The sequence below is a fragment of the Danio rerio genome, chromosome 12 (genome assembly GCF_052040795.2).
Source record: "Danio rerio strain M-AB ecotype USA chromosome 12, GRCz13ab, whole genome shotgun sequence".
Lineage (NCBI taxonomy): Eukaryota > Metazoa > Chordata > Actinopteri > Cypriniformes > Danionidae > Danio > Danio rerio.
The window spans coordinates 13,733,090-13,758,501 of record NC_141032.1 but is presented as its reverse complement, the minus strand read 5'-3'; the positions used below and the strand labels follow the sequence as shown (position 1 = coordinate 13,758,501).

The 25,412-nt window shown below is 33.6% G+C and overlaps 1 protein-coding gene across 1 annotated transcript in view; it reads left to right on the top strand.

Annotated features, from left to right (window-relative positions):
- The window catches only part of ccser2b (coiled-coil serine-rich protein 2b), a 137,506-nt gene that overhangs the window by 68,386 nt on the left and 43,708 nt on the right, over positions 1 to 25,412 (top strand). Inside the window, 3 exon segments of the mRNA XM_087275978.1 lie at positions 20,310 to 20,409; positions 20,890 to 20,986; positions 21,161 to 21,317. Coding sequence (XP_087132104.1) covers positions 20,310 to 20,409; positions 20,890 to 20,986; positions 21,161 to 21,317 — 354 coding nt within the window.

Here is a 25,412-nt window from a genome sequence, read left to right as displayed (position 1 = left end):
TCCGTCAGTCCCTCCCTCCATCCATCCATCCATCCATCCATCCATCCATCCATCCATCCATCCATCCATCCATCCATCCATCCATCCATCCATCCATCCATCCATCCATCCATCCATCCATCCATCCATCCATCCATTCATCCATCCATCGTAGTCAGTTAAGGCATATTTCTCAGTGCTTGACTATTTATTTTACTGAACAAACTTTTCTTTCTGGCCTGTTCAGCAGCTAATAAAATTAGGTAATCTTTTAAGTTACTTTTGTTTGAATTGCTTATCGTGGGCTTAATGCTTATTTACATAGGCTTTAAAGCAACACCAGTCTCAGTAACAGTGCTGGATTATCAATATTTACGGGGCATTAGGAATTTGACAGAGCTGTCACTGTGCACCGTTTAGTACTGTAGTTCCAGTAAGCAAACATTTTACTCTGATAAATACACCAAATGAAGAGGAAGCACCACACTTAAAATGCAGGCATTTTTTGTATTAATGTTATTAATGGTAATGTTAATATTACTATAAATGTTTCAGAATTATAATCCTGCCACAATTCAGTTCTTTCTGTGCAATTCAAAATGTTCTCCTGTAAACTCTACAAATAAATAATAATAATAATTATTATTGTTATTTATTTATTTATTATTTATTAATTATTATTTTGCATAAAATGAACAAAATTGCAAATACCCCAAAATGCCAATAATGGACAAATATTTACAAATCATATTTACATGCAGGAGCAGAAGTTTTTAATTGCATACCTTTTTATTTTGCTTTTTGTTTTGCTTTGGATATTTTAACATTTAACCCGATTGAAATGCCTTGATTTTTGTTTGTCTTCATGATTTTTTAAATTGTGCATTGAATACAACAGTGTAAGGAAAAATGTATCGGACATGTTTTTTCTAGCTCTCTTTTTCTAGCTGAGTAAATGTACTGTTGAGCGGTCTTGCTGAGGTCAATTTGACATTACAAGCTGTTGCTTGACTACTCAAACATTCAAGTAACTTTGTTTGTTTCTTTCAACATATCTTTTAATGTTTATCTGTGTTAATTTAGTGTTATAACTAGCAGTAAAGAATGTTTGGGGTGGACAGAGATAAATTTGGTAAATCCTTCAGTTTGAGCTCTAAAAAGTCGTGTAAAAAAAACAAAAAAAAAACAATCGTAATACGACACTATGAAATCATGACCCATTTGCTTATCACAGAAAATCACAGAAACAGAAAAAGTGAAATGAATGAGAAGGAATGTAGAGATAGCACAAAATCTAAATCAAGTAATTTCAGCATGTCTAAGTCAAATTTATGCATATAAAATGTATTTTCCCAACAACAAAATTTTGGCTAGTGAAAATGGCGAGTGGCTAGTAATGTTGGAAAACTAGCCACAGTTGCAGGTGATCAAAAAACTTAATGTCAAGCCCTGTTCCTGAGTGTTGTGAAGTACGTTTTGTAAATAAATACATGAATATTTTTGATAACTCCAGCGTTTTGGCATCTCTATGGTAGAGTAAATCATAGACAGTAGATAGTGTGTGTTTCTTTTCATTATTTTAAAATCAAGTAATGCGCCCTTCATTCAGACATCTCTCACTTGTAATATAAGAGCATATTTACTGTACAAAACTTGTCAGGGAACTATGAGGGCAAAAAAATTAATTAATTAAATAATCCTTCAATAAGCATGTTTTTTATTTTAGGCCAAATTGCCCTATTCTGCTTACTTTTATTTCTGTGTTTTGTAAAATTGATTGCTGTCTGGTGTAACAAAATGCTAACAGAATACAACAGACCTTATGTCTACATTTCTTTGTACTTTCTCCCAACATGAAACCGCCTGGCCAGAATGCCACAGAATTTCAGTACAGCATGTTCAGATCGTAACACGCCACTGACACAAAACCCCTTCTGAAATATTGATTAGTGACTTTCTCTGCCACACTTCTCTCTCTCTGCTTTTAAAAACCTGTATTTATTTTTTTTTCTTCTCTGTGGTAATCTGTCATCTTGGCTTGGTTGTTTTACTTTGCTGCTGGGGCTTAGAAAATGGTCAAAAAGTGTCAAGAAATCCAACAGCGTTTAGACATTGTGCTTCTTGTGTGGACCTTTTCGTTCCATAAAGGGTGTGCTTTAAAGATTTCTAAAATATAAATAAACAATAAAAGAATTCTGACTTCTACTCAGGATTTTATGACATGTTGTCTTAACATCCCACTCTCAGAATAAAGCTGGATTAAATGTTGAATCAAGTTTAGACAAACCCAACATTGAATGCATTTATTTTTCAGGTAAATCAGGGTTTCGCTGGGTCTTAAAAAGTCTAAAATTTAAAAATCAAAATTTTAGGCCTTAAAAGTCTTAAATTTGCTGTTCTAGGTCTTAAATATTTTTGCGCAGGTCACATTTTTCCAATGTCCATGTAACGCTACATCTAACACTTTTTTTTAACAACAATTTTTTGTTGTTGCTTGGTTTTTGTGGTGTTGTAGTTCTTTATTTCACTAGTCCAAATGTAATTTGCGGGATTACAATTACAAATGAGACCAACATGCAATAGCCAATCAGCTTTCTGTTATTGAACTCAGTGCTTGCGGCGAATGTGAAGTCATCGCAGAGTTTACGGGGATTCACTTTGGGTGCACACGACATGATTTTGGCTGGCGGAGTGCACAATTCTTTTTGAGACTTAAGCAAACAGTTTACGTAGGGCTGCATTTCATTTGAGTGAAATCACTTTGAAGAAATTTTGTCTGAAACAGGTACGAATGTAAAGATGATCTGTCCATGCATGATCATAGGGATAACCAAATGAAGATGTTTTTTTTTCGTCTTCTTTTTTTTTTTTGCTTTTATTCTTTCCTCATGAACTCATGCTCTGTAGTCAATAATATTTAACTTTAATAGGTAGAACTGTCTGAGATATGAAGCAGGTGATGCATTAAAGTTTGATTTAAAAATCTTGAATTGTTATAAAAATATTTATAATCATTTAAAAAAATGTATACAAAAAATACTTAGTTTTAAAATCTTGAACGATATTAATGATGGGACCTAGTTCTGGAAACTTCCTACTTCTCTGTTTATCTGTCTGACTTTATAGTGGCTTTCTTTTAACCACCCCTGTCATTTTATAGCGCCTCATCCATTTGTGGTGTGCGCGCAGTCAGCGAATGTGCGTGAAGCGACGCCAGGCGAATATATAAATCAACCTAGATGATTTTATTTTATTTTTTTGTAGTTCAACGGTGCATCTAACCTGTCTTCAGTACTGTTTAGTTTGATTACATTTATTTTGCCACTAATTTAGTGATTTTTGCATTTTCTCTTTATCTGTATGCATGTTTTTGATATCGTGATATAGTTCTTTAATTTAATACTTAATGGTCTTAAAAAGTCTTACATTTCACATTGTGATATCTGCGGAAACCCTGTAAACTAAAATGATGCTTTTTTTTTTACCTAGTTGTTGGGTTTGTCTACATTTGACCCAACTTTGGGTATGCATTGTGCATTTTTATAAACAATCAAATAGTTTTTAGACTGCATAAACTGAAGGAATTATGTTGATTGACTGGTTTTCAATGGCCATACATTGTAAATCTACTAACTTGCACCAATTCTGTTAAAGTAAGCATCATGTTTTTAAAAAATGATCATATTAAACCTGATGTTCAAAATAAGTTTTTTTTTTTTTTTTTTTTTTTTTTTATTGATTTCCAGTAAAATGCCTATTAATGCCAGGAAACTGATTGTTTGCATTTTATAATACTGCTAATGCAGAAAAGGATTGTCATAAGTGCTGGGCAAATGTCTCATCTTTTGTCAATATAGTACTGACTACACTTTTGTACTCAAGAAAAAAATACTCAAGTAAAAAGTATCCATTATAACTAGCTGTTTTAGTTTCTTGCTGGCTAGACTTCACATAATTTTAATACAATTATATTAAATAATTTCCATTCCTAACTTTGATGTAAAAATGTTGTTGCCAACTTTCAGCAGGAAAGTAGTCAAGCAGCATCACACTCTGCAGTTTTGGCCAACAAAGTTGCCCAATAAGTTGTTCTGTTTCATTACTTTGACACAAACTCACAACATTTTGTAGTTTTCTGGCTTTTGTATCAAGAAAAGCTGCCATTCATGTTCATACACTTATGTTCGTGTTCGTAAAAATAATTCTGCAGGTCTATATCTTTATAAATAATGAAATCTTTAATTTAACACCTAATTTTGCCCAAAACTTATTTCAGTTTTTTTTCTTTTGCTAAAATAAATACTTTTTTTTTTTTTTGCATTAGGCTGCTTCATTCTTTACAAACAGCAGCTTTCATGCCTTTTCCATGATTTTATAGTTTTTTGTCTATTCATTTTATTGTATTGTCAATATTTCATTTTATGGAGAAATTCATTAATGCTGTTAAAACATTTATTCTATGCAAAAAGCAACATACACAAGTGCGATTTCAACCTGCAAACTTTTTGAATTATATATTTTTTCTTGTTATAAATTTTTAATCCTTTTGCATAGTTCTTATTTCTGATGTTCTAAAATTTCATTTACCTGTAATCTGAAAAAACAGGGTTTTTCTCATGGTCAACTTCCTAGTCTATGTACATTGTGTGACCGCCTAAGCTAAAAACTTATGACAAAAGATAGATTGGATAAAAAAAAGACATTCAAAATTGACCCTTGGCTAAGCCACACCCGAAAACCGCCACACATCAATTGTGGCTTTGCAATTGTAGCTACGCTCAGGAGGTCTGTTGAGCTTTCGTGTGAGGGAAACAAGCCAAAGCGTTGTGCAGATGGATTGTGCAAATCTGATACCCAGTATCCTTAAAGTTTTGACAGGGTGGTGGATTTTTTTTTTCCTTTTCCAAACCCTAAAACCCAAGGGGAGAAATGTGAACGTGGATCAAGCTCTGTGAGGGGCGGGGTTAAGTTGGTTTTATTTTCGATATTCCTGACACATTCAGTAATAGACAGCAATAACTTACACACCTCTTACCGTAAAAAAGATCTAAAGTGTTTCCTACAAAAATACAAAGCAGTTTATGTTTCACAGCTGCCTTTTTCTTTTTTCGCTAGATATTATTGAACTGAACTTAAACTCCCAAAACTGAGCTGTTTCAATTCACTATAATCTTCTATGTGATGCTGCTTTGACACAATCTACATTGTAAAAGCGCTACACATATAAAGATGAATTGAATTGAATATTATAAGCACTGCTCCATTTCAAGCTACAACTATTTAAAATTACATATCAACAGAACAAAACCGACATGTGATCACAATCTGAGCACTTACGATCAATATACCTCACCCGCAGCTGTTTTTCAGTAATTTATAATCCTCATGTTCATGTCAGAGCATCAATTCACTGATGTTTTTATCCGTTTTTTAGAGATTTAGTCATTGGTGACGGCGTTATAGCGGGTTAGTGTCTGCTTTTATATTTGGTGTCTGATTAATATTTGCTGGTAGAGAAAATCTATCTGTTGACTTCTGCTTTAAATAGTTTGAAAGTTAAACTGTTAAATAGTTTCCACTTAACTGCATTTTAGAATAGAAACTGTATAAAAAGCACACAAACATACTGACAGTTATAGGTACTGTACATTGTTATGGGTCAATGATGCTAATATTCAGCACAAATCCATCAATTTCCCCTTTCTGGCTGTTCTTTCTATGAATAAATTATGCAGAAGCACTGTCCATGCGTGTTTCCTCGTCGGTTAGTAACGCTACATTTCATTGCACAACAATTAATCTATCAGGCTTTTTGGCTAAAAAAAAGAGAAATTATGGTTTAATTAGTTATTATTAGGTTATTTTAAAATTTTACCTCTCATGCTGTGCCTGAACTAAGCGGTTGAAGCGTATGAGCGTCTGCTGCATGGAGGCCACCATAGCGCCTGTAGAATGTTTAGAATTTCTGTTTACAGCGTTTACAACTGGTAATTTGCAATCTGAAAATGGGTTTCAATAGTGTTTTTGTGACACAACTTTGAAAGGTGTGTGTTAAAGCCGTTATAATCTGTCAGATGTGGTTCAAGCGTGAGAAAAAAATGTTCTCCTAGTTCACGCGTCTGCCGTCAGAAATAAAGTGTGTGTTTGTGTTCCCAACCTGACAGCTGTTAGCTCAGTAACTCTTCAATGCGGGCACACACACACACACACACACACACACACACACACACACACACACACACACACACACACACACACACACACGCAATACTTCACTGCATTATAGAGCAAAACTAGTTTACTGGCATGAAACGTCACTGAAAAAAAAAGATTAAAATATGATTCCTTGGATTTACTCAATTTTTTAACGTTCAGTGGTTGTAAACAATTTATTTGGTTGGAAGTTAAACAAACAAATTGAAGTTGAACATTATTAAATTTAATGTGTTTGTTTAAATTCAACACAAATAAATTGTTTGCAACAGTCCTGCATGCAACACGTTTTTCAGTGTTAACAGGTAACTTATGCAAGTCATGCAATTTACAAAAATTACCATTAAGTCCATTACTGATACTCTGGCTGATTTGCAAGTAATTGGGAGCGGTTTATGTTTCATTTAGTTAGTTTGTGTTTCATTTACAAACGGCACTTTATTTTCACTTTGTGACACTTATTAAATCAATGTGTTAGTAGGACAGTACAGGCTACGTGTGTGTGTGTCAAATATTTTGCTGAATTACATTAGTTTGGGCTGGTTATATATTTGAAAGAAAGAGAAAATGTTGACTTTAGTAATGACGAAAGAGAAAATGTTGACTTTAGCGATGATGAAAGAGAAAATGTTGACTAGCGATGACGAAAGAGAAAATGTTGACTTTAGTAATGACGAAAGAGAAAATGTTGACTTTAGTAATGACGAAAGAGAAAATGTTGACTTGAGCGATGACGAAAGAGAAAATGTTGACTTTAGTAATGACGAAAGAGAAAATGTTGACTTTAGCGATGACGAAAGAGAAAATGTTGACTTTAGTAATGACGAAAGAGAAAATGTTGACTTTGGCGATTGCGAAAGAGAAAATGTTGACTTTAGCGATGACAAAAGAGAAAATGTTGACTTTAGTGATGACGAAAGAGAAAATGTTGACTTTAGCGATGACAAAAGAGAAAATGTTGACTTTAGTAATGACGAAAGAGAAAATGTTGACTTTAGTGATGACGAAAGACAAAATGTTGACTTTAGTAATGACGAAAGAGAAAATGTTGACTTTAGTAATGACGAAAGAGAAAATGTTGACTTTAGCGATGACGAAAGAGAAAATGTTGACTTTAGTGATGACGAAAGAGAAAATGTTGACTTTAGTAATGACGAAAGAGAAAATGTTGACTTTAGCGATGACGAAAGAGAAAATGTTGACTTTAGTAATGACGAAAGAGAAAATGTTGACTTTAGCGATGACAAAAGAGAAAATGTTGACTTTAGTAATGACGAAAGAGAAAATGTTGACTTTGGCGATTGCGAAAGAGAAAATGTTGACTTTAGCGATTGCGAAAGAGAAAATGTTGACTTTAGCGATGACAAAAGAGAAAATGTTGACTTTAGTAATGACGAAAGAGAAAATGTTGACTTTAGCGATGACAAAAGAGAAAATGTTGACTTTAGTAATGACGAAAGAGAAAATGTTGACTTTAGCGATGACAAAAGAGAAAATGTTGACTTTAGTAATGACGAAAGAGAAAATGTTGACTAGAGATGACAAAAGAGAAAATGTTGACTAGTAATGACGAAAGAGAAAATGTTGACTTTAGCGAGGATGAGGCTTTCTTTAAACGGCACAATATGACATTTGACAGCGAGGGAAAAATGCCACACAGCAGTTGTTTTCCATCCTACTAGATCACATATTTTTAAATGATCAGTCCAGGAGGTGGCGCTGATCGACGGCAGTATTAGTTCAAAGACATTAAAAGCGAATAAAATAAATCAGAACAATCATTCCAAAGCTGTCCGAATGTGACTGTTTATACGCAACAGCTGCAGACCGTAAGTTCTAAGCATTCTTCTTGCACATACACGCAAAGCATAATGGGCAATTTTGCAATATAAGAAAAAGATCTATAGCAACCGTTCACAGCATGGAAAAGCACAGCCAATCACAATGTCCAAATGTGTTTGAGAGAGGTAACACTAGTGTAGAGAGTGGGATTTTCTATACATTTATGTTAATATGAGTTGAAAGAGTATTATTTTATTTTGGAGGAGATTCAATTATTGGTGGGACATTTCAATAATCTGTGAATATTGATGGGGACACGTCCCCTACCTCCAAGCTAATTTTTACAAGGACAAGAAATAATATATATTCCACCACCAAACTCATTAAAACTGTTGTAATAAGCCTGGTTTAAAAATGTAGGGATTAATAAGTACAGATATTTGTGTAAAAATGCAATGTACACAAGTAAAAGGTTGTCAGAAAAATAGATAGTAAAGCACTGATGCCAGAAAAATCTTAAGTACAGTGACCGTATTTTGTACTTTATTACTTCTATCTTTGCATTGTTGTAATATTTTGATTATTAGATACACTGATTCAATGTTGGGGAAAGTTACTTTTGAATGTAGTGCATTACAATATTGAGTTAATCCCTCAAAAAAGTAGCTAGTTGCGTTTCTTAGTTACTTTTTGTGGCGAAGCAGTGACGCAGTATTAATAAAGGGACTAAGCCAAAAAGAAAATTAATAAATGAATGAGTAACTTTTTGTGGAAAGTTTTGCGTAATTACTCTTGAGTTACTTTTATGTTACTTTTTCTTACCTGGCAGAGGATTGATTTCTTTCAGAACTAGCAGGTGTGTTTTCACCTTTTATTTATTTAATTTTTTTTTATAGAAAAGCTGCATTTAACAACCACCTACAGTTGAAGTCAGAGTTATTAGCCCCCCTGAATTATTAGCCTTCCTGTTTATTTTCCCCCATTTTTTGTTTAATGGAGAGAATATTTTTTCAACATAATTCTAAACATAATAGTTTTAATAACTCATGTCTAATAACTGAATTATTTTATCTTTGCATGATGAGAGTAAATAATATTCCACTCGATATTTTTCAAGACACTTCTATACAGCCTAAAGTGACATTTAAAGGCGTAACTAGGTCAGTTATGTTTACTAGGCAGGTTTGGGTAATTAGGCAAGTTATTGTGTAACGATAGTTTGTTCTGCAGACATTTAAAAAAGGAAGGGACTGTTTTGAAAATACAGAGTGGCAAGTGTTTTTTGATGCATGTGAAAATGTACATGAAACTACTGATACCATTACATCTTACATAAGTTTTTGTGAAAGTAATTGTGTTAAGACTAAAACAATTCAGATGTACCCAAATAATAGGTTATGGTTTACAAATGATCTTAAAACATGTGTAAATGAGAAAAAATCTGCTTTTTTAAATGGGGATATTGAATTATTTAGACAGAAAAGAAAGGAACAAGACAAGATTGAGGATAAGTTATTTAAAGGTAGTGATAAGAAGGCATGGGAAGAAATGAACAGTGTCATGGGAAGAAAGTAAAAGGCATGTTTATCACATGGTGCACCTATAGTAGAAGATTTAAATATTTTCTTTGCTAGGTTTGATAAATGGGAATGTAAAATTGAATGTGATAAAATCTGTTCTAATATTCCTGCATACGAGCCCATTAAACTTAAAGAGTGTGAAATAGCAGCTTGTCTTGCTAGTATAAAGCCAAATAAAGCACCTGCAGATGGGCTTAAAGGTCACGTGTTGAGAGATTGTGCTTTTCAGCTATCCAATGCCAATCAGTTAAAAGATTTTAGACCAATAACTCTTACATCTATTTTGGGTAAATGTATGGAAAGAGTATTATCAAGGCACATCTGGAACAAGGTGGTCAACGATTTGGACCCCCTTCAGTTTGCATATAGGGGAAAGAGGGGCAACGACGATGCTGTAACAACTTTGTGTGATTTTGCTGCTGAACATATTCAACAGACCACAAACGTAAGGATTTTATTTATAGATTTTAGCTCAGCTTTTAATTCAATTCGGATAGATATTCTCCTGCAAAGACTACTTGATCTAGGAGTGAATGGTGATTTTATTTGGTGGATTAAAGATTTCCTTTTAAATCGTCCTCAAAGAGTAGTCGTTAATGAAATGGTGTCTAAAACAATGATTGTAAATACAGGAGTTCCGCAAGGAAGCATTTTATCACCCTTACTATTTTCTCTTTACACAAATGAACTTAAGATCCAGGATTCAGGTTTTAAGTTATTTAAATATGCAGATGATATGGCACTTGTTGGACGGTTGACTAAAATAGGAACAGAAGGAGATACCTCGTACTATAATTATATACATATGCTCCAAAACTGGTGTAAAAAGAGTTCACTGGAGATCAATTTTAATAAAACCAAGGAGATGATAATTAGCAGAAATAAAAAAGTGCTTAATCAAGGGTTGAAACCGCTGGTCCTTGAGGGACATGAAATAGAGACAGTTGACTGTTTTAAATATTTAGGAACACTTATTGATAGTGGACTAACATTTGCTGCAAATGCAGAGTGCATTTTTAAAAAAGCAATGCAGAGATTATACCTCATTAGGAGGTTACAACAATTTGGTGTGAGTCAAAATGTCCTTGAGATGGTATACAGGAACTTGGTTGAAAGTGTTGTGAGTTTTAACATGATAGCATGGTATGGACTGTTGCCAATGAAGGAAAAGCAAAAACTGTGTCGAGTAGTAAAAATTGGCAGTACAATTGTAGGTAAAGCGCAAAAACAACCAAATGAAATTTATTCAATGAGAATTAGACAGAAAGCACACATCATTGTTGAAGATTGTTCCCATCCCTTAAATATCAAATTTCAGCTCTTGCCATCAAAAAAGACGTTTTAGGCAACCTCAAGTAAAGAAAAATGTGAATCAAATGTCCTTCGTGCCAAGTGCCATTAGAATTTTAAATACTGGGTTTTATTATGTGTAGGGTTTTAAATTGTGTTTTTTTAATGTGATATATGTGACGACGTTGAATGTATTTGTGTGGAATGTTTTTTCTGTGATGTGTGAAATGTAAATGCTGATGTGGTTGTGAGGTGAAGCCAAATATAAATTTCCACTTGTGGACAATAAAGAAAGTAAAGTAAAGTAAAGTAAAAAATATAAAGCTTAAAGGGGCTAATAATTTTTACCTTAAAATGTTTTATTTGATTTTTTTTAACTAAAAAATGCTTTTATTCTAGCTGAAATAAAGCAAGTAGGACTTTCTCCAAACAAAAAATATCATCTGACATACTGACATCCTTGCTCTGCTAAACATCATTAAGGAAATGTTTAAAAAGGAAAAAAATTCAAAGGGGGGCTAATAACTCTGACTTCAACTGTACTGTACATAACCTACGCCTTCATTTTCCTTAAAAAGTAGTATAAAATTATATTTTGAGAACTTCCTGAGCCCAGAGCTATACATGCTGTATATACAGATTAATGATAGCATGTCGTTGCTACTTTTGTACGTTTTGTTTTATTAGATAATAAGTTCACTGTCCATTGAGATAAAGACTGCAATAAAACCTAAGAGTACTAACATGAAATAATTTATATTAAGGCAAAAACAGAGTGGGTTTAAACCAGAGTGCATGTGTTTAAACCTTTAAAATGTTTATAAACAAAATGACAAGAAGGCGATCAACAAAATCACCAAATCACAATAAATCTTTGAGCTTTATACATTGAATAAATTGTTTCATGTGGCCTTAACAAATGTGTAAATCTTTTCCCAAGAGAGAATTTATTATTATTTTTTTTTACTATATTACAAAACGTAGTGGCTTCTACAGAAGACAGTGGGTGCACCGTCCCAACAATAAAAGCAATGATCATTTTTTTAGTTCAGTCTAATTACTTGTTTTATCTGCAAGGTGAACTGATGTCAATCATAGCTGAGGGTTGGGTGCGGGTTTAGTGCATTACATCCAGTTTTGTTTTTTTATTTATTTTTATTTTATTCATATTTCTTTGATGTCGTGTTTCTTGCAGTTGTCACGAGTTTTACATAATCTACACTTAATAACAATCCACTTCCTTTCTTCAAAGAGTTCCATATAACAAGAATCCATTGCAAAAATGTAAGTCTCAGGCCTGCCATTGTTTCGGTTTCTGACTGTCTGTTGTGATGACAGGCAATTTGCAAATTAATCCTTTGTTGTCAGTTGTCATGAAATGGTTTGCGTTTTCAGTAAGCACTAACATACCGAATACACCCTCTGACTCTAAATAAACCAATATCCTGAGTTATTCAGTTACTAGAACAGTACACTGACTCATCTGCTGTAAAAAAAAAACAGACCCTGAAGATGATGATGATGATGATGAGTGCGAGCGACTGTCTGTTCCCTTGCAGCAAGCTCTGTCATTGAGTGTGTGATTCAACTTGACTAAGGCTATTTTTATTCCAAAATATATTTTGTAAAAGCTAATTAAGCAAGATAAAAAGTTGTTACATTTTTGTAAGAGTAACTCTAATAATATTACTTATTTGTAAAAGTAATGCATTACTTTACCTGTTACTTTGAAAAAGTAATATTATTACGTAACGTGCATTACTTATAATGCATTACCGCCAACACTGTACTGATTCTTAACTGTTAGAAAGATTCCTTTCCCTTTTACCTTTTACATTCATGTTCAGTTTAAAGCATACAACATTTCACAGTTTGCAGGCTTGGTGAGACATCAACATATATGACACCTTTATCATTTATTGTGCCCTGAAAACCAAGGTTTACACAATGAATAAGGTAATTAGTACATGTTTCAATAGAGCCGGTCACATCTAGGCCATGCTTAAAAGCTCTGCTCCATTGTATGAAGGCTTGGAGGCTGTATGAGAAATGGCCTTTTGTTGTCTTAATGGAAAAAAAAAGCACCATGAAATAACATATTGCAGTCTGACAGAAGATAAAGGCCAAAAAAATGGAGCAGGAATAAAAGCTTATTCAGAAGCACGTCCTGTGTCTTGAGCAGAGGGAAACAATACTGTTTTGAGAGCTAGAGAAAGGAGAAAGACTGCAGATAATGGTGTTTCCCAAAACAGTTCAGGCAGGTTTGTTATTTAGTTACTTCTTCCAAGGTCAGATTTTCTTTTCTAGCGTCTGTTCTCAGAGATGATAGCAACCATTTAGCACACTAACATCAAAACCGTCATGAAAATCTGCATTTGCATTGGTAAATTGAATAAAATCAAATATAAATCACAGTACTATTCCAGACATTGGTGGTAGGACCAAAGTTCCTTTTAAATGACGAACAGCAAAGATGGTCTGCACTCAAAAGTGTAGGAAACGAAAAAGTTTTTCTGTAAGTGTAAGAATTAAAATAAAAAAAAAAGTTTCGGCTATGAGCCTTTGTCAGTGTAATGGTTTATTGTTCCTTGATCCTTATTTACTGGTGTTTAAAATCATACTTGCTTTAGTCTCATTAGGTTAACAGTTTAAGAATAAAACTGCTAAAAAAAGCGTTCATTCATCTAATTAAAAAATAGGGTTATGGTTGACATCAAAATTTGATCAATTGACTTAATGAAAAATAAATAATTTGCCTTGAACAATATTTTCTAACTTCATGAGAACAATTTTAAATAACTGGCACAAAGCATATTTCTCTTAATTTAAATTTTCTTTTTGTTCTAAACAAGAAAATAGCTTTAATAAAAACAACAATTCCCATAAAATGTTCTTTTATCCAATAAAAAAAATACATAAACACATCTAAATTTGATCACTTGACCCAATGAAAAATAAATAATTTGCCTTAATATTTTTAAAGTGCATGAAAGTTTGGAAATTTTACAATTTTACACTGGCAAAAATCTCTTGTTCTTAGTTGAGCTCCTAATTAAAACATTTTTATTTAACTAAAAACTTAAAATATGTTACTTTAAAAATAAAACAAATAATATTAAACTGAAATAATAGAAAGAAAATTTGATTTTGGGTAGCATACAAATTATGTATAAGTATAATACAACATTTTTAGCCTTGCTTTGCTGTTTAAAATCTAAACTAAACTAAACTTAAATCTAAATCAAGCTAAACTAAACCTAAATCTAAATCTAGCTAAACTAAACTAAACTTAAACCTAAATCAAACAAAACTAAACAAAATTTTAAATCTAAATCAAACTAAAATAAACTAAACATAAATCTAAATTAAACTAAACTAAAATCTAAATCAAACTAAACTAAACTTAAATCTAAATCAAACTAAACTAAACTTAAATCTAAATCAAACTAAACTAAACTTAAATCTAAATTAAACTAAACTAAACCTTAATCTAAATTAAACCAAACTAAACTAAGCTTAAATCTAAATTGAACTAAACTAAACCTAAATCTAAACTAAACTAAACTAAACTAAACTAAACCTAAATCTAAATTGAACTAAACTAAACTAAAATCTAAAACAAACTAAACTAAAATCTAAATCAAACTAAACTAAACTAAACTTAAATCTAAATCAAACTAAACTAAACCTTAGTCTAAATTAAACTAAACTAAACTAAACTTAAATCTAAACTGAACTAAACCTAAACTAAACCTAAACTAAACTAAACTAAACTAAACTAAACCTTAATCTAAATTAAACCAAACTAAACTAAAATTAAATCTAAACTGAACTAAACCTAAACTAAACCTAAACTAAACTAAACTAAACTAAACCTAAATCTAAATTAAACTAAACTTAAATCTAAATCAAGCTAAACTAAACTTGACCTAAATCTAAATCAAATTAAACTAAGCTTAAAACTAAATCAAATTAAACTAAAATTAAATCTAAATCAAACTAAACTAAGCTTAAAACTAAATCATACTAAACTAAACTAAAATCTAAATCAAACTAAACTAAATCTAAACTAAACTCAACTTAAATTAAACTAACTAAACTATGTAAACTAAAGTAAACCTAAAACTAAACCTAAAACTAAATTAAACTAAACTTAAATCTAAATCAAACTAAACTAAACTTAAATTCAATTCAAATCAAACTGAACTAAACAAAACGTAAAACTAAACCTAGAATGGGACTGAGAGCCACGTGAGTGCTTTGGACCTTACGGTTAAAGTAGTTGCTCGTCCACCAGATCCTGCCTCAAGTAAAGCAAGTTTGAACCACTTATACATTGAGGAAGCATTCATAAAAAAAACAAAACACCAGTGAAGAAACTTGACACAAAGAAACAAAAACCACCTCACTGCCAACAAGCGTTTCGGAAATATTATTGCAGAGCAGCAAAAATAGCGTGCAGCAGTATGAATACACAGCTGCGCGCTTTGCATGCGCCGTGGGTTACGCCGATCCCTTGATGCTGAAGTATAAACCAGGCTTTAATCCTTCGTGGCATAGATTCAACAAGGTACTGGAAATAATCCTCCGAAATTTTGGTTCATATGGACATGATATCATCACTCAGTTGCTGCAGATTTGTCAGCTGCACATTCATGATGCGTATCTCCTGTTCCACCGCATCACAAATGTGCATTTTGGATTGAGTTCTGGTGACTGTGGAGGCCATTTAAGTACAGTGAACTCATTGTTATGTTCAAGAAACTAGTCTAAGATGATTCACGCTTTGTCATGGCACATTATACTGCTGAAAGTAATCATCAGAAGAGGGGTACACCTCTTTCAGCCCAAAGTTTGAAAAGAAAATATCCTTCGCACCATTACACCACCACCACCAGCCAGAATAGTTTATACAAGGCAGAATGGATTCATGCTTTCATGTTGTTGATGCTAAATTCTGACTCTACCATCCGAATGTCGCAGCAGAAATCAAGACTCGTCAGACCAGGCAACCTTTTTCCAATCTTCTGTTGTTCAATTTTGTTGAGGCGGTGCAAAATGTAGCCTCAGTTTCCTGTGCTTTGCTGACAGGAGTGGCATCCAGTGTGGTCTTTTGATGCAGTAGCCCATACGCCTTAAGGTTTAACATGTTGTGCATTCAGAGATGCACTTCTGTATATTTCGGTTGTAATGAGTGGTTATTTGAGTTACTGTTGCCTTTCTATCAGCTTGAACCATTCTCACCATTCTTCTCTGACCTTTGGCATTTGCACCCACAGAACTGCCGCTCATTGTATGTTTTCTCTTTTTCAAACCATTCTCTGTAAACTCTAGAGATGGTTGTGCAGTTGATCAGCAGTTTCTGAAATACTCAGAGCACTTGTGCCACCAACAACCATGCCATGTTTAAAGTCACTTAAATCACTTTTCTTGCCCATATTGCTCTGTTTGAAATGCAGAAGATCGTCTTGACCATGGGCCTGTTTCAGTAAGGAGGTTCATCCAACTCTGAGTTGAAACTTGAACTCTGAGTTGATTTATCGAGAGCTCGAGTTTTCGGTTTCAGAACAGCAGATCTGAGTTAAGTCAATAAACATTGAGTAGACCAACTAAACAGAGACAGTTAGCGTGGGAAAACAGCTGCTCAAGTTAATGCGTAATTTGACATTTAAAGTATTTAAATATTTAAGTATAATAAAATAAGTAATGTAATGTGTGACGTTTATAAATTTTTTTCTAAACTTTTATACACGTTTATCAGTTTTAATAGATTTAAATGTGCACTTGTGTGTCTGCCTTTTTATTGATCAAGTGATAGAGGTTGATATAACATTTAGAATGTAAGAAGTACTAAAAATAGTTTTTAGAAAGAATATAATCCCATTAATCTAGTAACAACACATGTCAAAGCTAATTATTTTTGAGTTTAAGCTAATTATTTATTTAAAAAGGACAAGCTTGTACGTGACTTTGTTCTGTGTGTGACTACAATGTAGGCAATATTTATGTTTCCATTCAAATATATGACATAAATTCATGTGCAAAACTAGAATTTTGCATAAAACATTCGAATAAAGCAGCGTTTCCATCCAACGAGTCAAAGAGAATAAAATAGTCACTTTATGATTAAACGGGCACCAAATATCAACAGTAAAACAGAATTTACTGCGGTATAAGAAGCTGCGCCAATTATTTCCTTATTTAATAAATGTACTTGCGCCTCAGAACAGAAGACAATGCTAACACACAATTAACACGTTGGGGCGTTTGAAGCCATGAGACGCGGAGACTCTTGACACGCTCCAGATGCTCGGAGGTAATTAATAATATACATTAATACTAAAACAGTTAAGGCATTTTAGATTGACTAAAGCAACATTTAAGGCGTGTTACAGTGTGCTCAGCCTGCTGGTTTGTCCATTCACACACATTTTCATAATCATATCATGACCTTTTTTTAATGTACATACTGTAATTTGTTCAGTAAAAGTGCTTCCGTCGTAGTGTATGAGCATTTTTTCTATCGAATAAAAGTTTATCCTACTCCGTTATGCGTGTGTTTTTATGCATATTTTTAAAATTTATGTGCATCGTGACGTTTCCATCAATCATTTTTATGCACATCTCCCAAAATGAGCTCTAAAATAGGTGTGTGGAGACGTAAGGCTAAGTCGAGAAATACCTCTTTGTCTTTAAAAAGGGGGAGAAGACAGACAGAAACTTTTTAGAGAATAAAGAGTTTAGAGACTAAAACCTGCTCCTGACCAGGTCAGGTTCACAGAGTAAGTTACCACAGTAACTGACTCTGAGTTAAAGTTACCTCTCTTTCAGAAACAGGCTTGACTTATCCTGCTTTCTCGAGATTGACAAACCTGCCATTTTGAAACGGAAAATCCAGAGTTTCTCTTATTTCAGGGTTAAAATACTCTGAGTTTTCACTTAACCTGCTTTCTGAAACAGACCCCATGTCTACATGCCTAAATGCATTGAATTGCTGCCACGTGATTAGCTGATTCAAAATTTGCATTAATGAGCAGTTGGACAGGTGTACCTTATAAAGTGGCTGATGAGTGTATAATACAGCTAAATTTGGATTTTGTGTGTGTTTGTATTGATTTATCTTTATCAAAACTGACTTTTTAATATTACCTGGCAACCAGTCATCATTTTAAAGCTTGTCAGAATGCAACATGCAGGATATAGATATTATAAATCTACTCAGCGCCACTCTGAAGAGGTGTAGGGTATCTTTAATTGTACCTTTTGTTAATTTATCATGTTTATTGTGAAGTAAATTACTCATCAGTAGAGCTCATTAATATTCATGACCAATCCAAATATGGTCAATATGGAGCTTTTGATTCTAGGGGTATTTTATAAATATCTAATGATATAATAATAATAATAATAATAATAATAATAATAATAATAATAAATAAAAGTTAATCTAAATCATTAATAAACAACTTCTGTCTTTGAATGTTATCATAGTTTTTTGTATTTCTATTTATTTTTCCTGTTAAAATGAATAGACTTTTTAACTTTTAGAGTCTAACTGTTGCACTCTGTTCCTCATTATTAAACTAAATCCAGTATCACTGCTACATAAGCCCCATCTAGGTCATGCAATTTAGTGTTATACTAATTAGGCTTAATAGCCTGACATTCATACAGATAGGGTTGTAGGGCATTGACCATGGCTACAAAACCAATAATTAAAGTAAAGAAGTTCAATTATTTCTGTCTTTGGTACTGCTTGTTGCTGTAAACATTTTTGCTTCTGTCTTTTTCAAGACATTTTAAATGGCCTATTTTGGAAATTGCCTGTTCCCTTCTGAGTATTCCTGTAGTCTGTTGTAATGCTTTGAGCAGGTAGCTGGTCATGGTAAAAAAAGTCATTTAGCAGAGGTCCTCAGCTGGCACTTAATCTTCTTTGAGAAAGATGAGTTGTGGAGAGGAGGAGATGACTTCCATCAAGTATAAGAACTATTCCTTGCTTGAATACGCACCAATTGTCCTCCTTCCTCCTTCAAAGAAGTCTACTCTGCCTATTGCTTTATTCAAATGATTTTACAAGCTTCCACATCCATTTGGTTTGCCATTATTAAAGATTGCATGAAAACAACATTTATATATTTTTATTTTGCTAGCTCACATTGTTTTGTTTGGGTAATAAGAATTAATAACTCCTTACATTTATATAGCGCTTTTCTGGGCACTTAAAGCACTTTACACATAGGGGGGATCTCCTCAGCCACCACCGTTTTGTTTAGGTGAATAATTGAACTGTGCAAGTTAATTCATTGATGTTTTCGTTGTTCTTTTTTGATTGAGTAATCTTCAACGAACGCCTGACCATTTTCTTCCACATCAACCTGAGGGCTTCTATTGCAACTGCCTGTTAATTTCTTCTTCTACCTTTAAGTTTGCTGTAAGGGAATGATGCACAAAATGACTACTTATGTTCCAAAAGACTACTTAATGCTCAGTTGGATTTACATTAACATACTGAAATAAAAGTCTGAATGAATCACTTTCTGACCATCTGAGACATGGATATTAATATTGCGATTGTGATTTTCAAAAGTATTTGTTGAGCCTCCCTGTACAGTTTGATATATCGCTTGGACCCAGAAGCCGCTTCATATGACGTCACACTATCCAACAAAGAAATAACCTGATTTCATGGGGTTGGCATTTTAAAAGTGAAAGCTAGGCTGCGGTAAGAAAGAAACCCAGAAGTATTGCCTGGAGTCACACAGGAGCGCATCTGCGATGGCATGGTGTTGTGTACCTGGCTGTATTTTATCAGCAAAATAAAAATTGCAACAATATTTTCCTTTCACTGCTTTCAAAGTGACTCAGGATCCGTTCTGAATGGATAGTTAAAATTATAAGGGAGACCAGACCCCATTTTTAGCTTAAGGGAATTGTAAGTTAAGGGAAATGGCACTAGTTAGCTAATGTTATCTTTCCTAAACACACATTTTAGATTCCATTTATCAAACTCAAGTTAATGAACTGATTCTTTGTTGTTATGATACTGAATTTCGATACCAAACGGTACTTAAAAAAAAAAATAAATAAATTAAAAAGTCAATTTTCCGCTAAGATTTGACTGTGTACTGAAAAACAGCTGAATTTGCCATTGTGTTTACATGCTCAACAGAAATGATTGCGATCAGACGTAAAGGTCATCGGTTTACTGATGACCTTCACCACTGTTTACCAAGTGCAAACACAGATACATAGACACTAGAGCATTTTAAAGCCCCGAAGATCAGCTGGTCTGTCAATAAGCTGACGTATGAATGAACTAATGATGATTCGACTGATCTTTGCGGCTTTAAAACGCTACAAAAAAATTGAAAAAAAAAAATTGTAAATGCTAAATTGAGATCTACTGGTATAATGGATGGGTCCTAGCTGCAATTCTGACTGTCTTTTCACATTTTATTTTATAAGGACATTCTCAACAAGCTTGAGAATGTGGAGTCATGTGACCTGGAAGATGATGACCTCATGTTGGATTTGGACTTGTCTGTAGACGCATCATTTCACAGTGGTTAGTGGTGACATTGTTTTGTATTGCACTGTATTGCACTAATGATATATATAATATTTGACTTGAATGAAAAAAGAAATGGTAGAAAGTAGAAGTTCTGATAAATTAAAGACACGTTACAGAATGTAACAACACAAGAAATGGAGCTAGAAGCTGAAACATATCTGTGTATAGTTTATGCTAGCAATGCTGGAAATATACTTGTGCAAATTAAACACATAACGCAATGAGATTACAAACATATTTTAGACAAACTTTTAGACAGTACAAATGAATAATAGGTTTGACTTTCATGGCCACTTAATAATTAAACATTCTGCTCTGTAGTACCCTTTTTATAGACTGTCAGGTCTCACATTATATAAAGTGTCTTTAATTACTATATGAAAATGTAATTGTTAGGTGCATTGTAGTAAATCGTTTAATCACTGCAAATTCTCCATCTACAATTAGTTCTTGGTATTTTTATATTTGTTTTAGACACTGATGAAATGTCGTCTTATGAATGGTCTGAAAAAGAAGGTCGGCCTACTCAGAGGAGGAGATGGCAACAACACCGGGGCATGCGTGAAAACAGGTGACCTTTTCATTCTGACATTTGGTGAAGTTGTTGTGAATTTGATGTCTGTACTTATCGCAATATGTAAGAGCAAGCAAAGCATTGTTATATATTCTCGAGTTAGAATTACCATCCTTGTGGCAAAGGCTTCTGGCAGACCTGGTACATGTTTTCTCTCTGTGTGACCTACAGAACTGGCCTTTTGCAGTCATTTGACGGGTTAAGGGGACATGGACTGGAGAGGTCAAGGTCAGACCATGTTACGCTTGATGATTTGACACTGAATCTCGTGGCTCAAGACTGCTCTTCTGTCAAAGAACAGCTGCTTCAACTGATGACACTGCTTCAGGTCAGACACAACCACATGGCAAATATATTCTAATCCATTTTTCAACTTAAAATGGTAAAACAAGTTCCTGCACAGACTTTTTTGAGTTAACAGGACTTATTGTTGAGTCAAAAACTTGGGTTTAAAGTTATATGTGCAGTTACATGTATGCTAAACATGTTAGCTGACATATATGCTAAAACATGTGCATCAAGTAGTAGCTATACAATTTTTTATTTAATAACTTATAAATTATAAAATTGTATTCAGTATAAGAAAAGTCGAAGACAAAGTAGTTGAAGAACTGAATTTAAAGTGAGTTTATTTGTATTTTTTTTACAATGTAAAGCAATATACATGTAATAAGCAAACTGAATTAGTTCAAACTGTGGGTGTAGTGTAGTATTAACCAAGGTGATTGATTCTGTGGCAGTGTGTGCTGAGGTGAGATACCTTTGCCATTTGTTTATAGAACTAGATTAAGACCCCGTTTACACTCATACATTTTAGTTTTGAAACGCATAACTTTATCTGTGGTTATGCATTACTTCCACACTACTCTACAGTTTTCGAGCCCTAAAACTGAGCGTTTTGAAAATGCTCTTCAGCATTTTCAAAACGCTCAGTTTTTTTTTGTTGTTTTAAAATGCTGCTTCTGCATGTCAGTGTGGATTAGGGAAAACGGAGACACCTCAAAATGCAGGCATAGTTGCAGACATTCGCTACCCGATTGGGTTTTTTTTCTCATTATCATAAAGTTTTTTTTTTTTTTTTTTTTTAATATACAAAAAGTTCCGTCTTATATTTTTTCCTTGTAAGTTCAGGCATCACAAATTTGATGATATGGAAAACAAACTCCAGAGGACTCATCAGGTAAATCTTCAAAAGGAAAAGTACAATTTAAAGTCATTCACATAACCCTGGCTATTTTGTTTCACTCCTAACAATAAAATGAAAAAATGACATAAGGAACTGCCTATTTTCATTTTAATGCTATCTTAACAGACACTAAAAATATCAAAGCTTTGTGTAGCTACATATTTATATGACCATCATTTTCACTGTATGCAGATTTAGAACAAAACGAAGCCTATAACATAACTTTTAGTTGTCTTTTATTTCTTTAATTTTACTTTCCAAAATGATTCCTTATTTCACTTAACAAGTTTACAATGAAAATGAACCTTGTTAACAAGTTTTTAATGATTAATGAAGGAATTATAATGCTACGTTTACAAGTAGCAGGGTATTTAAAGCTACTGTATTTTTCTGTTTGTTCTCATTCCGTTCCTTTGTGCCCCTGGAGGCACAGTCACAAACAGCAGTAAGTGCAGCGGCAGTGCCACTCACGGCGGTTAAGCTACTTTTTGTTGAATATCAGTTTTAATAATCAATATGGGCCATTATAAAAGTATGACATTCAATAAGTTTATACAAAATAGGAAATAAAGGCAAGCAATCAGTCAAACATGCATGTACACAGCTACGATAGCTGTTACCCAGCATTAGCAACACCCAGCAACACCTGCTGCAGGTATCTGCGACTGCACATCCTATTTAAATACACAGGATTACACGCATTGCCTCACTTGAAACATCACATAACATGATTCTTCAAATTTAGCTTTTCCTCATAAACCATTGATGCTGCCCAACCTTCCTTAGATGGTCCACATCTTAGATGATCTACATCTTGCCGTTCAGCCAAAACATGTTACCTGAGAACAATTAATAGCTTCAAAGACAAAAGAAACGTTAGATAGAGACAAGATGAATTAAATATTATGTTTACCAACTACAGTGAGATGAGATTCAGCAGTAGATCAGCGGCTAAGTGTGGACGGGGAGCTTTTCAGAAACACTAGATGAGACGCCAGTGTGGACGTAGATAGTTTTCATTTTAAATTGCATTTTAAAATTAAAATGCATCAGTGTAAATGGTTCCTAAGACTCCTTGGCATTCTTGTGGCCCCACATCGATTCAAATTTTTTGAAATGTTCTATTTGGTGACATTTAAACAACTTTTTTTTATTTCAAACTATCATAATTCTAACAAACACACCTGATTATAGGGTTTATGTCAACAAATGTTGTCTATATTGATTACCTCTTTTTACAGTTTAGATATAATGTGGTAGTGGAGAAGTTGATAAGGCGAGGATCTAACTCACAGTCATGTAATGAAAACCAAGCCAAACAGTTAGAAGCACACAGACATAGAAGCTACAAGGTAACAAATAGATAGTCGAAGAACCAGTATAAACTAAATCAAAGATCAACATTATCATAAAAACTTTGTAAACATTCTAAAAGAACAGACTGACAGACTAACTAAATAACACACAGGGCTACAAAGGCATAGGGCCAAGGCAAAGCTAGGATTAGAGATTCTCAGTCATGGGAATGACAAAAAAAAAAAAAGCTTAGACTGGAAGATGAGGGAAAATAAAAAATTAAGGAGCTGTGGTGAACTCCAAGGTTCGTAAAGCCAAGCTAGAGCCAGTGGATCTGGAAACCTTAGCCGAGATGCATCAGGCACGTCTGGAGGACACAGTTTAGTCAAAAATCCCCATAAACACACTCCTAAACCTTATGTAAACTCTTCCAAGAAAAGTTAAAGATGTTGTAGCTGCTATGGTTTGGCCAACTCTATTCTAAATCCCACGGATTATGATTGGGAGTCATTAAATTTCATATGGATGTAAAGGCAGATATCATAAAACTTTTGACACTAGAATACTGTAACGTATATAGCTGTTACAAGTCAAAGATTTAAAGGAATAAAACATTTTAATTTACTCACCCTCAAGTGGTTCCAAACCTTTATGATTTTTTTTTCTTTTTTGACTGCAAAATAATATCTTGAAAAAAAAGTTAGCAAACCTGAACCATTGACTTTCATAGTAGGAAAAAACTAATACAATGGAAGTTAATTGTTGCAGGTTTCCAACATTTGTCAAAATAACTTATGTTGTGTTCAAGTGAAGGTATTATCAGTTTAGGTTGAGCTATGCATTTGAAGCTACAGCAATTAAACTTCCTCGTCTGTCTTATACTAAGTCTTATTTGAGTAGAAGCTAATCAGTAGTCTCACAATTTCAACAATTCCCCTATATCACAGAAAATGATTCCCTGCCGAGAGACAAGTTCTGAGTGTCTGGCTAATCCTTTTCTCTCTCTCTAAGGCATCTTCCCCTTCATGAGCAAATTGCTGTAGCTATGGTAGCCATGCATCAGATTAGCAGTACGTGAACCCATTCAGTACTTCCAGAGTGCTAGCACAGATTTGAGGTACTGTGTCTCTCTTCACTAACACAGCTCTATCACTCTTCAGCTCGGTTTCTAAGGCAAATAAAAGCAGCTTGCAGCTTCCAACATTAACTAAAAAAAAAATATCTGCCTCATAAAGTGAATTACAAGTGAATAAGTCAACTCTCTAAGAAAGCGCTTTACAAAGCAGTTTTACAAGTCTAAAGAAAACACAGGATCTCTGTTCTACATGATTGAGGCTTTTTCTCAATATCAAAAAGTTATTTTTTTTTTTTCTGAATATACTCAAAGTTCTGTCTTGTATTCTTTCCGTGTAAGTTCAGACATCCCAAGTTTGATATGGAAAACAAACTCCAGAGGACTCATCAGGTAAATCCTCAAAGGGAACAGTGTACTTTATAAAGTCATTTACATTACCCTGGCTATGTTGTTTCACTATCTTAACAATAAAATGAAAACTTGTAAAACCGCACAGAATTTTAAATTGACAAAACAAATTGCATCGTTGGTCTCTAATATTACTTGGGTGAAAGTTAAGGTTAAAGGTGCACAGTTCCTCCCCTGCTGTCCAAAGACATGCCTTCTAAAGTCACGAGAAACGCACACATTACAGATGACGGAGACCCATAGATCATGTCATTCGCCAGTTAGAAAATTTTGTAGTACTTCATAATACTACAATTATGAACAAAAACTGTATTATATCTAGCACGAGTTGTGTAGCAAGCAAAACTTGTCATAATATGAAATATTTAATGAGTGAAAGGATCGCCGGTCTCATTCTTTAAGATACTTTGTCCTAAATCAACTACCGTATAATTTTTGGCCAGGGCGGTGCAGGAATA